The sequence below is a fragment of the Lytechinus pictus genome, chromosome 12, assembly GCF_037042905.1.
Source record: "Lytechinus pictus isolate F3 Inbred chromosome 12, Lp3.0, whole genome shotgun sequence".
Taxonomy (NCBI): Eukaryota; Metazoa; Echinodermata; class Echinoidea; order Temnopleuroida; family Toxopneustidae; genus Lytechinus; species Lytechinus pictus.
This window is the reverse complement of record NC_087256.1, coordinates 23,016,011-23,032,298: the sequence shown is the minus strand read 5'-3', so window position 1 is coordinate 23,032,298 and position 16,288 is coordinate 23,016,011. Positions and strand designations below refer to the sequence as shown.

The 16,288-nt window shown below is 36.6% G+C and overlaps 1 protein-coding gene across 2 annotated transcripts in view; it reads left to right on the top strand.

Moving 5' to 3' along the window:
* LOC129273049 (G-protein coupled receptor 83-like) overlaps window positions 1-15,844 on the top strand; it is a 182,573-nt gene extending 166,729 nt beyond the window's left edge. The window contains exons 1-2 of one of the 2 annotated variants that reach the window (XM_064107800.1): window positions 9,941-10,088; window positions 12,771-15,844. In XM_064107800.1, the coding sequence (XP_063963870.1) occupies window positions 12,882-14,225 (1,344 nt within the window). In that variant the 5' untranslated portion in view covers window positions 9,941-10,088; window positions 12,771-12,881 and the 3' untranslated portion in view covers window positions 14,226-15,844. Of the gene's footprint in view, window positions 1-9,940; window positions 10,089-12,770 lie in introns of those variants that run through there. The other variant, XM_064107797.1, reaches the window with a different exon arrangement.
* Window positions 15,845-16,288: the final 444 nt, after the last annotated feature.

Here is a 16,288-nt window from a genome sequence, read left to right as displayed (position 1 = left end):
ACAAAATGGGACCAAGGGGAAAAATGTAAAAGCACGTTTGCCTAATCATTTTGTTTAAAGGTCAAGTCCACCCAAGAAAAATGTTGATTTGACTAAATAGAGAAAAATCAAATTAGCAAAACGCTGAAAATTTACATCAAAATCGGATGTAAAGTAAGAAAGTTATGATATTTTAAAGTTTTGCTTATTTTTCACAAAACAGTGATATGTACAACTCAGATGTGACAGTCGATGATGTCCCTCACTCACTATTTCTTTTGTTTTTTATTGTTTGAATTATACAATATTTCATTTTTTATAGATTTGACAATGAGGACCAACTTGACTGAATCATATAGTATTAATTAATGCTCGTTCCGCATGTTCAGGAAGAAAAATCGTTGTTTCAATCGACATTGAGGAGAAAAATAGAATATTCCCTATGTCATATAATAAAATACAAAAGAAATAGTGAGTGTATGACGTCATCGGTCTCCTCATTTGCATACCCACCAGGATGTGCATATAACTGTTTTGTGAAATTAAGCAAAATTTTAAAATGTCATATTTTTTTGTTTTACATCCAATTTTGATGTAATTTTCAGTGTCATGCTTGTTGGATTTTTTTTTATTCAAATCAACTTTTTGTTGGGGAGGATTTGTACGTCACCATTACCCACATTGGTGAGAGCTTTGGCCTAAAAATTCACAATCATTGATATTCACGAGATTTCGTCATGATTGTTGATATAGATATTATGTTTTCCTTCACTCTATCATTGGTAAATGTGACACATGACTGTATTAATTTTTTTCACTTGATTATCCATTCTTCTTTTAAGCAGGGTAGGGATGTGTATGCCATTTCACAATAAAAGTTATGAAAACATACAGAAGTGATATATTTCCCATCATCCTACCCCAACATCAGGGAGCTCGAGTCATATGATACTCTTCACGTCAGCAAAACACTTCATATATACGGACTCAGGGCTAGAAAGTTTAATATTAGGTATAAGAAATATGTCATTTTATGTCAACTAATTGTCTGTCCTAAGTTTATATGTGTACACCTTTTGTATACTGCTATCTCTTTTAAAATGCCCAGCGTTCGCAAAACTTGAAATGCATGATTATTAAGATATAGAGAAATATGATTATTTATCTCTTTTATCATTTCGGAAGAGAAGTGAGCGTTATTCGATTTCTAAAACGAAGCAAAAAATGACATATAGTATACATTTGAATATCACCGAAATGTGATACAGAAAACCCTTCGGTAACATTTTACAATTTACAATACAGTGCCTTTTAATGATTGTTCGAATGCAATAAAAAAATGAATTAAATAAAAAAATATGCTCTCACAGTGCGTACTAATATTGATAACAAAGTATTACAGCAACTACGATTCCCACTTTTGTACTCAGAATGGAACATTTTGAGCAAGCATGCTTCAAAGAAATATTTTCTTAAAGTTAAACCAAAGATGAAAATATGATCGTATATCTTAATAAATATGTATTACCATTTTAACGGTGGGTAAATCAAGACTGTATACACGGGTATTGTGTCAAGAGACATTATAATTGGGCTCCTTGAGGAACACCACACCTGTATCTTCATGTAGGTGAACTGTCCACAAATGACAACGCTGGTTCGTGGAGTGCTCATCCTTATCGTATCGATAAATACTTATTACTTCTTTATGCTGTCATTTATCGCAATCCAACATCCTAAACATTTGAAAGAGGTGGAGGTGTACTCTATGTATACATATGTCACTTTTCTAAATCAGGATCTGGGAATAAATTCGTTTCCCTGAACCCCACAAGATGTTCCCCGCTCAAATCTTCTCCGATCCCTGAACCGGCCTTGGCATTAGGAATGTAAAGTTTAGTAGACTTTATTCCAGGAGATATAAATGGAAATATCTCGATTTATGGTCAAAAACGGAAAGACAAAACGGAAGACAACGTGAGGGGGCAAAAGGTGCCGATAATTGCTTTATTTCCGATGTGAAATGCTGTCGCAAATCTCGAAGTACGCTTGCAAATCGTAAAATGTTTATTAGATGAGGGAACATTTCTCAAGTTTTTCACCATTTCCTGGCAAAATCTTTTCCATTTCCATATACTGCTTTTCTTAAAAATGTAAATTTGTTAATTTGTACCTGAATTATATTACTTGAACTATCTTTGAATGGAAATGAAATTTATTGATTGGAAATATGATACATCTAATCGAATACATGACTTTGTTGAATAGGTCTATGATATCATTCAGGATTTCCAAATGGTCTATGAGCATAGAACCTAAGGCTTTATATCATTTTGAAAAGGGAACCTGCCTTCCATAGAGTTCAGTTGTTCAAAGCGGTTCAAAGAGTTCAGTTGTTCAATAATTGGAGTCTTCTGTCTGATAGATTCTTTGACTTGATACTTATACATTTTATTAGTAAAAAACAATCGAAATTATGTTGTTCAGTTAAATATAGCTCGTGAATTTTATCAGAGACTAAAAATGCTTCAGGCAAACTCTATAATCTATAATGTTATTTTTCTCTCTAGATTTGTATACCACATGATCAACATGTGTCATTTTGGGTAACAGACAGGGAATCGTTTGAGTTCGGGACTCGGGATTACGCTATCTAATGTGGTTGTGCAGCATTTTGCATTTAAATCATTCATATAATTTCACAGAGTATTAGTATTTATAATCTTTTGGGATTTAAATCTTTGTAGATATAATTTTGAAACCAAGTATATATTTTGCTAAATTTTGATTAAAAGTAGGGCCCATTGGAAAACACGTTTTATGTCTCTTTTGTCTAAATGACACCAGGGATTTTGTTTTCATCTTCTGAAAATTCAGCCTTCTCTCTCTCTATCTTGTTAAAACATGTTTCTTATTTTCTTCCTGCCAGATGGTCAAAAAGAGAAAATATGGGATATTAGTGGTATCATTTTACGGTAAACTATCATTTCTAGAGGGTATTCTCAAATTTTAAGATAATGAGCCTGTCTTCACACCTACGCAATGAGTTTTTAAAATAGTTTTTAGTCTTAGAAACAGTAAGATATTTCAGTATTCGCTGCCGGAGGGGACATTGCTTCAACAACCAAATACTTTCCTTTCGTCTTTTCTAAAGGAAAGTTACTCTGTAAAAATTGTTCCCAGGTTGGTTTACATAACACTGAATCTTCCAATTGTTGGCGCAAACTCAATCTAATGTAAAATGAACTAGAATATTTCTAAGCTGAGGGGAACTGGACCTGTCTATGCAGTGCTAAAACTACGATGAGTTTGTCTTTAAAGGAGAAATATATTGATTATGAATATGGCCTTATTATATATCGGTGGAAAGATAATGATGTGGGAATTATCATTTGGTCATTCAAAAATAACGAAAATAATACATACGGTGGAAATCGCCAATAAAAAAGCGCTAAAATGCCTCTCCGAAAATGTGCCTCGCATCGGTCTCTGAATTGACTCGAATTTGATGACGTGTATGTCTGCACGAGATACGTGATTGGCTCTCCCACGTCAAGCTCCACTTGCGTGCAAAACCTGTTGCGAGGGTACGTTTTCTCCACTTTCACTGAATAAAGTCACCTATGAAATTAAAAAAGAAATATTATTATGAAAAATTATGTCAAAATCAAACTAGAAATGAGTCTTGGAAAGTATTAAAATAATTTATATCAAATCGTAATGTGTCATCTGCTAACCATTCATGCACTGGTGACGCTTTCGATACTGCTAACAAATTTAATCTACATTTTGCAAGTATTGCTAACAACGTATCTATTGATGAAACGCAAAGTTTAACGATCTTCCTCAAATACTTGATATTGATGATATATTTACTTTAAACAAGATACAAGAAAGTGATATTTTGAAAAAATCAGTACACTTAAAAACAAAAAGTCTGTTGGAGTTGATGGTATATCTACATTCATTCTAAAGACTTGTGCAAATGAATTAGTCCCCTCAATAGCCTATTTAATAAATAAATCTATTGTAGACGGAAAAGTACCAGGTAAATGGAAAGTTGCCAAGATAATACCTTTACACAAAAAGGGGGACAAATCGAATCCTGATAATTTTAGACCAATTTCATTACTCCCATGTGTTTCTAAGTTACTTGAAAGGGTCATTCAAAAACATCTATTGCATTATCTGAATAAAAACCAAATCCTCATTTCTGAACAATCAGGATTTAGACCTAAACACTCAACTACGACAGCCCTATCAAAGTTTACTGATGAATGGCTTCTTGCCATGGATAATGGGGATTATACGGGAGCAGTCTTTTTAGACTTACAAAAAGCCTTTGATCTAGTCATTCACCAAATACGTTTATCTAAACTCCCTCTTCTTGGAGTTACTGGTAAATCACTCGATTGGTTCTTAAGCTATCTTTCCGATCGCAAAATTAAAACTTGTTTGAATAATGACTTTTCTTATGAATATGTAATTTCAAATGGTGTACCCCAGGGGTCTATATTGGGTCCGCTTCTTTTTGTCATATTCATAAATGATTTGTCATGCTCTCTTCATAAATGTTCTTTTCATTTATATGCCGATGACTCTGTTTTATATTTCTCGGATAAAAATCCACTTGTAGTTGAAAGAACACTTAATAATGAACTGAAAAATGTTGCAAATTGGATGAGCAAAAATCGATTAAAACTGAACTGTAATAAAACCGTAGGTATGTTTTTAGGTACTCGGCATATGTTGGCAAGACATAAAAATATTCACTTACGCATTCGCAAAACAGATATTCAAATGGTAGAAAGTGTTTAATATCTTGGAGTTTTTATAGATAGGAAACTTAAATGGAATGTTCATTTTGATCACATGTGTTCAAAAATCGGTAAAATGATTGGTTTCCTTGGCAGACTTAGGCGATTTGTTAATGAATCTAGTTTAAACTTAATATATTCTTCGGTTATCCTTCCACACTTTGATTATGCTGATATTGTTTGGCAATCTGCATCTAAAAAGTATTTGAATTTATTGCAAAAGCTACAAAATCGTGCAGGAAGAATTATTCTAAAAATCGATCCATATTTGCATACTTCATCCTCATACGTCCATGATATCTTGAAATGGAAGACTTTAAATACCCGGCAAAATGTACGTAATGATGTTTAAAGTTTTGAATAATTTTGCAATTGATTATATGAAAACACAATTTTCTCGTAAATCATACCCTTACTCTCTGCGTAATGAAAATCACCTCAGTCTCCCAAAACCAAAGTCAAACAGCTGTAAAAGGACATTTTTGTATAGGGGGGCTACACTTTATAACAATTACCAATTCATTTATCGTCTAGTTCAACGATTCAGTCCTTTAAATCAAATATTTAATTGTATCTCGGTTTTCCATAATCATTTTGCCTGTTGTTGCTTTTTTTTTTTTAAAGGATGGGTAGTGATTTTTCATGCATTCAATTAAGTTTTGAGGTTTTGTGTATATTTTTGTATATTTGCTTTATATACATGTATTTATGTTTTAAAGGAAGAACAGTGGTATTTTATTAATACCGCTGAAATGGGCCATCCTCCACATGATCTGTATGTTATGTTAAATTGAGCATGTATATATTTTACATTTTTATATGGAAATAAATACCAACAATACAAACAAAGAAACATCGATCACGAAATGAAAGAAAACCCAGAAGTTTATCTAAATTTGGATGTTGAAATTAATGATTTTGAAGATGAAGTTTCTAGCTCTACTGAGCAACAAAGTGTCGTGGTTGAAGGTAAATTAGGGGAATTACGCCGGTGATGATGAGTCGGACAATTAAACTTGCATGCCTATTCGCTACCAACTCATGCAGCTGCTAGCTGCACCGCAGGTCTTTCCTCTATCAACAAAATTTACTCTTAATGAGAAGGAAAATAATGATATAACTGTACTTACAAATAAGTAAAAATATCCGAACTCATTTCTGAAGGCAAATCAACTCGCGAATAGCAGCAGACGATATGCACTATTGATGAACTTCACATGGCTGGAATATATTCTCGCGCGTTCTCTTAGAGGCCCTGATTACCGACAAATATCAGTACCGATTACCGACGTCCCGCGACCATGAATCGTGTTCTCTTTAGTCACATTTTCTTTCGTCACGCCAAGGAACAGTTCCAGTTTTCATAAATGGGGGGAGGGGGCGAAAATATTTTCATCCGCATTTCCACGTCGTGGCCGCCAAAATCTTTTTTTTTAAGGGTTTGTCCTGACTAAATTGTCATTCTTAGAAGCAAGATAAGGTATTTTATGTGACCTGGATATAAGTTACCATGCGAGCGCAAAGCGCGAGCTAATTTTTTTAAATATTTTATATATTTAGACTTTAAAATTGAACATTGTGACCACTTTTGTTATCATAAACTAGAGGGGTGTCTAACTAAACGATCCATGTGAGCGCAAATTGCGAGCTGAAAATTTTAATATACTGGCCAGCAAAATATTAGTTGAAGATTGTTCGCAGTGAACTATCCAAAAATGCGAGCGCGAAGCGCTAGCTGAAAATTTTTACCTGAAAACTGTACCCATAAAGAGGATAAATACATATACCAAACAATCGTTGCGAGCGCGAAGCGCGATCTAAAAATTGTGATTCCGACCAGAAAACTGGGCATTCTAAGCACTTTTTGTAAGACTAATGTGTATATAATTCGACAATTCATGCTAGCGCGAGCAAAAACTTTTAATGAAGTGTTCTGAAAAAGGACATGTTGATTAACTGTTTGCAGTGACTCATTAATAGAATACATTTCTTACTAATCAAATAGAGCGAGTGCAAAGCGCGAGCTAAAAAATATATATATATTTCGACCAGAAAATTTGACTGTAACCATGAAGAGGATGGACATAATAATAAATTTTGATTTCCGACCAGAAAACTTGACATTCTAAGCATTTTTGCATGAATGGTATGCGTATATTACAATTCATGTGATCGTTATCCGATACCCTTAAACAACTGTGCTGGAAAAGGACATATTAATTAACCGTTTGTAGTGACTCATTAATAGAATACATATCTCACTAATCAAATAGAGCGAGGGCGAACTAATTTTTTTAAATATTTTAACTTGAAAACTAAACATTTTTACACGTTTTTACTTTTCAACAAATTTAGTTCCTGCATCTGTAATTGACCAAGCTGTGTACCTTAAAAAACAATGCGAACGTGAAGCGCGAGTCGAAATTATCGGTATAGTACTGACCCGAAAGTGATATTTTAAGCACTGTCCAACATGAACAAAAATTGTGGAGAGAATATGGATCTCACTGAATATATATGATAAGAGCAGGAAGCGCAAGCTGACAATTTTTTAGACTTAGACTTTAAACCGAGCCGTTTTTTTCACTGTTGGTTAAGCGTGAGCTGACATCTTTAGATAATTATTTTGACTTAAAAAAAACATATTGAATTAAAACTTAATAGTTTTACACCTTTTTTAATAAAACGAACAAACTCAAGTGCGGCATTTGCAATTTGACAATCTGTGTAGGCCCTACATGTATCTTAATGCGAGCGCGAAGCGCGAGCTGAAATTTTCGATATTCTGTGGGAGAATTTAAGCACTGTCCAACATGAAGGAAAAATGTGGAGAGGATATATGGATCTCACTATGTGAGCGCTAAACGCCAGCTTAGCTTTTAATGTAGATTTAGACAAAAAAAACAAGATATAACCTTGAACAGGATGGATATTTAAAAAAAAATATTACTATATGATGCTATCGCGAACCATGAGCTGATTCCAGCGTGACCCGACATTTTTTCCGACAGGCGTCGATCTCACTAAATGAATGATGCGAGCGCGAAGCACGAGCTGAAAATTTTGGGAAATTTAGACCTACTGTCGGTAGACGAAGCCCTTGGAACAGCCCGGGGTGACTCGACAATTACATTTTAATCACTGACGGTACATGAGGCAGTTGGAAAATTCCAGCGTGACCCGACAGTCTATAATTTTTCTGACAGGTGTCGACCTCACTAAATGAATAATACGAGCGCGATGCGCGAGCTGATTTTTTTTGGCAATTTAGACTTATAACCGGGCCATTTTAATCACTTTCGGTACAAAGCGCGTGTTCCCTTTTTAGGCGATTAAGACCGAAAATCGGCAAATTCCAATCACTGTCGGTAGATGAAGCCGTTGGAACAGCCATAGGTGACCCCCGACAGTTAATTATTTTCCGACAGGCGTCGGTCCAACAGCCCCTGCTTTCCCTTTTCTTTTTCTCTCCTTTGTATTTTTCTTCCTTCTTTTCCCCCCTTCCTTTTCCCTTCCTTCTTTTCCCCCTCTCCTCCTTTCTTTCATTTTTTCCCGACGGGCGCGCAGATTTACCGACGATATCCAGAGTAGTGGGGGGAGGTGTCGCACCCCACACCCCCCTTTAGCGACGGCCCTGCATCCACTTCACTTTGGTGTTCACTAGAGCTAGAAACTTCATCATCATTCTCTTCATCTTCAAAATCATCAATTTGAAAATCCAAATCTAGATAAACTTCTGGGTTTTCTTTCATTTCGTGATCGAAGTATTCAGTGACACTGTAGAGAAAACGTACACTCGCAACAGGTTTTGCATGCAAGTGGAGCTTGACGTGGGAGAGACAATCGCGTCTCTCGTACACTATACATGCCATCAAAAAACCCCAATTTCGCGGACGTAATTCTGCGTGTTTGAAGCATTCAGAGAGAGGACTTTACACTATCAATTAACTGAGTTTCATCGGTCTCCATGGTAAATGATGTACACCATCGTGTTCTTCTTATTTTCTCCTTTAATTTTACATATAATTCTCCATTTTTAGGATTTGCAATATATTTCTCCTTTAAAGGTTCTAACATTTGATGTAAAACCCATTGTGTTTGGCTGCTGAGCCCTGTTACCATGGTAATGGCAATAATGGCAAAGTTGTAATTATTTATGAAACGGTCCTCTGAACTATAAGGAGTTTGAATCTGATCTACTGTGCACTGCTGTACATGAAAATCTTCACGTTTCATGTATGATATGCCTTCATGCTTCAAATGATGAATTGCCTTAGCTTTGATCTATATATTTAGAATTAGGGACTGTTTCATAAAACTGATTGTAATGTTTCGTATGACCATAGGAAAGACGAAGTGCCAAAATGCGATCCACGAAATTTTGCTGATTTATTGCTATACTATGACTGCACCAAATGTCTTACTTTTCAGTAACGGTTGCAGATATGCTTTGGTCATCAATAAATTTTAGCAGTTCAAACAGTGATACAAATCAGATTCTGTTTAATATGATGTGGTTAAGATTTGGCATGCCATTCTCCACTTTATATTATTATATTCAGCAGTTTAGCTGTGTTAATAGTCTTTGCCATATGTGTGGATGGGTCGAAACAAGCCCCTTTGACAATCATGTTTGATATGTCTGTTTCCCAATACTGCACTTCAATGTTTAAACCTTTGTGTAGACATGATGGAATTCACCAGACCTATTCGTCCATATATCATATATCTATTATAATCATATTATGTACTTGTGACATAATTATAACATGTTACGTTTATCTTCTATGTTCTTTGCGTAGTTTAGGAATTAAATTTAATATTATTAAAAATAATTATAACAGTTCAGAGTGCTTGCGATTTATTTATGATTAGATATTCATTCCAAAGCACATATATGTACTCTCCTCTGCTGGATAATGTCACTATGACCAAAAACGAAATAAGGCAATGCTTCATATCATTACACTCTAAAAGAGCTGAGTAGAAATTTACGAAATATTGGGTAGAAAGGGAACATTTGTGTTTGCTGGGTATTTTCTTTACCCCATATTGGGCTATTTCAACGCAACATTGCGTACAATTTTACAAAATATTAAGTATCTTCTTACTATTTTACCTAATATTGGGTAAACCTTTTTTTTAGAGTGTAGACACTGCGAATTTGGGCGCATCGTGGTCTAGTCGTTCTGACACTCGTCTTTCAAACAGAGGATCTTGGGTTCGAATCTTAGCCAAGGCGTGATTTCCTTGAACAAGAAATTTATCTACACTGTGCTACACTCGACCCAGGTGAGGTGAATGGGTACCCGGTGTGATTAATTCCTTGCGTGCACTGAGCGCCGGTGATGGTAGCTGGAGCTAAAGCCGGGGGTAATGATAGCAAGCAATTTGTATCCTCATGCAAAAAGCGCTATACAAATCCATCATTATTATCATTATCATTAATTCAATTCATGCATAATCATGTATTTTTGTCGGTTCCCTGGGGGCGACTGGTGATCTACGAATCCCAATCTCCTCGCATAAATGACATTAGATGTTCGTGATGATATATACAGGAGTTTTCACTCCGCGACGCACGACGGTTTAAAAAACACAGTAAATGTATTGAAATTACCTGTCAAATAACAATAAACAGCAGGGAGGTCTTTGTCGAAAATTGGTGAACGGAAACAGCACATAGATCCGTAGGTCAGTGACGTTAAAAGGCAAATAATGTCGTTTGTCCAGTGTACATGGCGAAACGGCTGTTTTGATTACCAAGTTTCGACAATGACTTCTTGGTTGTTGTTTTTTTGTCATGAAGGGCGTTCGATAATACATGTACATCTTTAATTGTTTTGAAATCGTCGTGCGTTGTAAAGCGAAAACTTCCCATTTCCGTAACAGATTCGCACACTGAGCAGCATAAGAGGGAATCTTGGACGCGATTAATCAATGTCCTACGATGCTAATGCCATTCTCACATAAACAAAATAGACACTTTACATTTGCTAAAAAGCTAACAACTGTGAATGTATTTTAACGTACATTTGCATTGGCAATGGAAATGACAAAAAATGAATAGGTTATGTCTATAATGATACTATTCATTTCAAGAGGAACGGAAGAACTCTTAATCAGTGCCAACGATATTTAACAATGGAAGGGGAAAAGAGATATATGATATGTGATCAAATACAGGACGTTGGATGAATAAGACAATTAAACTTGAATCCCACAGGGATCAACATTTGACCCCCCTTTTTTACTGTGTTTTTCAACTCAAGGCCCTAAACCACCATACACCAATAGTGCCGGTACTGATTTGTAGCAATGAGAAAAACACCAAAATGTGAACCAAAAATAACTAAAAACCTAGGATAATCAATGATATAAACGGAATAAACGCATAACTCTTTCTCCTCCACTTTGCATTCGTTTACATACCATACAATGAGGGAGACGGGCAGACGGACAAGCAGACAAGCGGAGTAAATACACACGAAAACAACCTACAAACCATAGTGAAAGAAAAAAAAATGAACCATCATGTTGTGATAGAAAAAAAAAGAAGAAAACAAAACCACGATTCTTTGTATATGGATCCATTAGTGGTTCTGTCCGTTGAATTTAAGAGGTTTTTTTAACTGGACGTTGCACTCATTCTTTAATGGATCTTCCCTATCTCCTGTATCATCAGTGATATCTCGTGGACAGTCATGTTTATACAATAATGCGATCCATTTGTTTAAAACGTATACACTATTTTCTTGTCCCCGAGAAAAAAATAAGTGGGAGAATCGGCAGATTTGCACTGGGAGGTGTTTTTTTGTTGTTGGGGGGGGGGGGGGGGGGGGGAGCGTTGGACCTCTCCTAAGGTGACATTTACTCATACTAGATTATTATCCAATTTTCGAAGTGATGTTGCCCATTCCCCTTTTTGTAGTTAACAAAAAAGCCATTGCCTCATCGGATTTCTTTACCCTGTCAAAAGAAAAAAAAAAACAAGTCGACAAAAATTCAAAAGAAAAATGTTCTGTGCCCTTAATTCTGGATCCGCCCCGATGAATGAATGCTGGGTCCAAATTTCTGTTTTTCGGAGATGTTGGGTCTTGTCTTTTCGCAAATTTTTTTGACAACTTGGAAACCTAAATCGGGGAGCAGCGTCCCCCTTTCTACACCGTAACACCGCCCTTTCGTTGACATTTCCTTAATCAAGGAGATACTATTTAACATTATTCCCCAAAAAACAAATCCGTAATATCATCACGTTTCTTTGATTGGTCACTTGAACATCTCCCCGAGGCCGTCCGAAAACAAATGGAAAAGCGGTAGGGCTCTCACAGAATAAAAAAGAACCCAGTTTGTTGTTTATTTTTAAAGAACGAAAATGACAGAGGCGCCAATAGTTGAAAGGGGATGAATAAATCCATTCACTTCTTGCAACTTTTATTCTTAACACTCGAGCGGGGGGGGGGGGGGGGGGGGGGTACGAGTGTTGCGTACGTTGTCGGTGTTACTTGATAAAATTCATGGCGCAGTTTACTATCTGTTGACTATGACAGTGAACTTTTTGTTTTTCGTTTTTATAATCAAGGGCAAGTTGTCGTATGGACTACCTTCTCCTTTGAATAATGATTCAAATGGTGCATGAAATCAATTTTGCTTGTTGAAAAGTGTCAGCAACCTTGAGAGTTCTAAGAGTTGGTTAACTTTTTTTTAACTTTCATGACTATCGGATTATCAAATAATGTTTAATAGTGTATAACTGTCATTGTGTGTCATTCTTTCTCTTTTGTTGTTGTTTCAAGCATGTCGTAAATGGTACGATACGCTCATTCTTCCTAACTTTGATGCCAGACGAGTCGTAAGGTCTACAGTTGACCTACAAAATAGTAAACCTAAAAAAACAAAATTATCTTTGGCTTAATCCGGTCATGGTGTTCAAGAACTAAGATATTATTCGTATCATTTTCTCTTTCCCTGCAGTTACCTGAGTGTCACTGGCCATCGTCAGTAGAAACACTTCCAGCGTATTGTCCGACCAGCCCGGTCTGTGTGATTAACGCCATCTGAAACGGTCGTGATCCTTTCGAGACAATGTCTTCGGATGCAATCTCCACCATCACGACAGAGGTCGTCGAGCCATCGATGTCGGCGACAGTCGAGGTTCCTGGCTTAGCCTGCGAAACATATCGCGATACAGACTTCAGTCTCTACCTTCAATGTCTCTCAGATACACGACAAGTAGAGGACGGAATCGAAGATGAGGAAGATTTCCATAACATTTCATTACCTGAGCAATACGTGTTGACCGTTGGGTTAGGAAACTCACGGCCCGTGTTCATCTTTCTCTACTCTCTCGTGTTTGTCGTTTCGTTCGTTGGTAACTTCGGGGTATGCTACATTGTCGTGAGGAAATCTCGCATGCGAAGTGTCACCAACTTTTTCTTAGCAAACCAGGCGCTGTCTGATGTATTGATGGCCGTACTCAATATTCCTTTCGTGGTGACCAAGCAATTAACTAACCTATGGGCAGTAGGTGTGGTGATGTGCCATCTTGTCGACTACATGGGTGTCATGTCCGTCTACGTCTCGACGTTTATTCTGACAATCATCGCCATCGATAGACATCGGGTCCTTGTTCACCCACTACGACCTCGTATCACGATGTCCACTGCTATTGTGATCGCGATATCAATATGGATTCTTGCCTTCCTACTCGCGATTCCGTTCGCTGTGTTCGTGAAGTTAGTTACCTACGAAGTCGGCAGCACAACTGGTTACACCTGCATTGAGAGCTATCCCCACGAGCATTGGTTCACCATCGAGAATGCCATAGCCTGGAGCACTCTCATCTTTCAGTATATCCTTCCGTTCACCATCATCGCAGCTTCCTATATCAGTATTGGCCGTAAGTTATGGTCAACTAGGGCTGTTGGGGACACAATGGCTGCACAGCAAGCAGCAACGGCCCGCAGGAAGATCCGAACAACAAGATTGTTAGTTCTAGCCGTATTGGTATTTGGCATCTGTTGGTTGCCTTTACATGTATATCTGATAGTCACGCGATACATGGCACACCACAAAGACGCTTTCACCTATCTCTGCTGCCATTGGTTTGCTATGTGTAGTGTCTGCATCAACCCTATCGCGTTCTGTTTTCTCAACGAGAGCCTCCGTTCTGACATCCGGGTCACCCTCAGCAAGTTCGCCAGTCGCATAAGGGGCACCAAGAACGATGGCGTCAACAATCAGACGCTCTCGCAGGCGGGAAATCCCCATTCCGTCACCCATCAATCCGGTTTGACATCCGAAGCTCCCGGTTCCCCTCGCATGGTTCATAAGAGGGTCGGTCCATCTGATGACCGGAACGGTAACCTTATCATGGTAGCAGCTATTGCAGGGAACGATGATTTGTTACAAGGTGCCTCTCATGTTTAAGGAACAAATCAATATGGCAATTATTTAAATCTAATGAACGTTGAATAAGCTAACGTAAACGCTATAACTAAAAATCGTAATTAAATCACGTAACCAGTCTCACCATATCTCAAATGCTGCAAATTGATGTACAATGTTATGGATGGAAATTAAGCACCGTACTTTTGTTTCAGCATTTTCTCTTTTTGTTCAATTAGAATGTTCATTTCTAGTAACAGTTTGATGTGGGCAGAGATCATAATTCAAATCGAATACTGCCTTGGTGAAGATGTCAGAATTTTAAAGGTTTACCTCTTGTATTTGAAGAACGCAGCACTGGATGGAATTTCGGCCTTTTCTAAGGAAGAATCCGGATGTATGAGACACCTACATCAATAAAATTGTAAAGAATATGGGTTTTAAGCTGTGAGACTATTTTGATTTTTGACAAGCGTATTTTAGAAGTTAGATATGTACATTGGAAGATGTATTGAAATAATGATTATAATATATTCATTAATTTTACTGTTTTCTTATTAAGGTAATAGATTTATTGAATTGTAATAAATAGTTCTGTTCATTTTATGTTGTACAAAAGGTAGCAAAGAAAAAAAATCTAAAGTAATTTTAGTTTTTGAGTTCAGCTAACGTTACTTAAATTCTTTTCACGGTTATCGTGATCATTATGAAAACATGTTAATAGCAGTCATCTGCAATGAAATCACCATTGTTGTATTCCGGGGCGGGGAGGACCGCCGCATTTTCTGACGTGATAGGAAAAAAAGAACAAATGCATTTTTTTCTCAATGAATAATAGGGGCTTTATATAAACATTGTTCCAAAATTAAACCTACTCTTTGTATATTTTTATTTCTCTTTCCCCTTTCTTCCTCTTTTCCGCCTCTTTCTTAACTTTTTAGATTAATTACTGGCAGTGAGGGAGTAAGAGGGTACTCTGTGGGCTGGGTGTATTTGAGGGAAATGCTCCAAGTGCAACGACAATTTAACCAGATATTCCTTTGAGAAGGTTTTTTTTTAACGGAGTATCTTGGGGGCAATTTATAGAGGGGGGGGGGGTGTATATAGCATCAAATAAAAAAAATTAAGATTGTACACTCTGACTCAAAAGGCCTGAGGGATGGTTACATCTCGATATAATTAATGGCCTTTATTGTAACGTTACTAACAACATATATACTTTTTAATAAGCCCTTGGGTCCTTTGAAAATATTATGAATCGGGCCTGTGACAAAGTAAAATAAAAGGGGGATAGTGATCACCAACTTGGCCCTTTGGATATTAACACAGTTTCAGTATTCGGGGTGTAATATTCTTTGTTGTATTATATCTTTGTGGCGATAGATGAGTGTAAATATTTTACAGAAATAGATCAATTTCTCACACGATTTTTTTTCCCTTTTCACAAGAATTTGTACAACAACTTTGCCTTCCAACGCCTATGCATATATCATAGCTATTCTCTATCACAGCCCGATTGGCCTGAAGTTAGACACGAGTTTGATCAACTTTCTTGTTCACTATTCATCGAGTTTTGTCAAATTTCTATCGCTTTCACGATTGCAGTACAGTGCTATTTGTATATTATATTGTAAATAAAACACACACGGATTTATTCTCTATACTAGAATGTCTTTAAGAGCCTTCTTCATTTTGTTTTATACATATTTGATACATATTACACTTTAATGGGAGTGTTTTTCAGAATCGGGAAGTCCGTCTTAACGTGAAGTTGTTGTTAATAAAATCAAGAAATGGGAGAACATATTGATGGAGGTTTGTTAACGAGTTATACATTTTTAACATTAAAAAAATCCGACCTCACATAGGCCAGCAGCTCTCTTGCAATGCAAATATTGTAACGAGTTTATGGAATTGTTCTAATAACATGGCTAAAAGGCCAGTCGGTTGGATGTCATTTGAAATGTTCATTAATTTATTTTGCTTCTGTTTGTTTTGATTTTACATTCATTTCAGTTCATTAGATTCAACTTTATCTCAGTGTGGACTTCCTCTTTCAAGACGATTCATTTACTATGATTACCATGGTTACTAAAATCCAAATA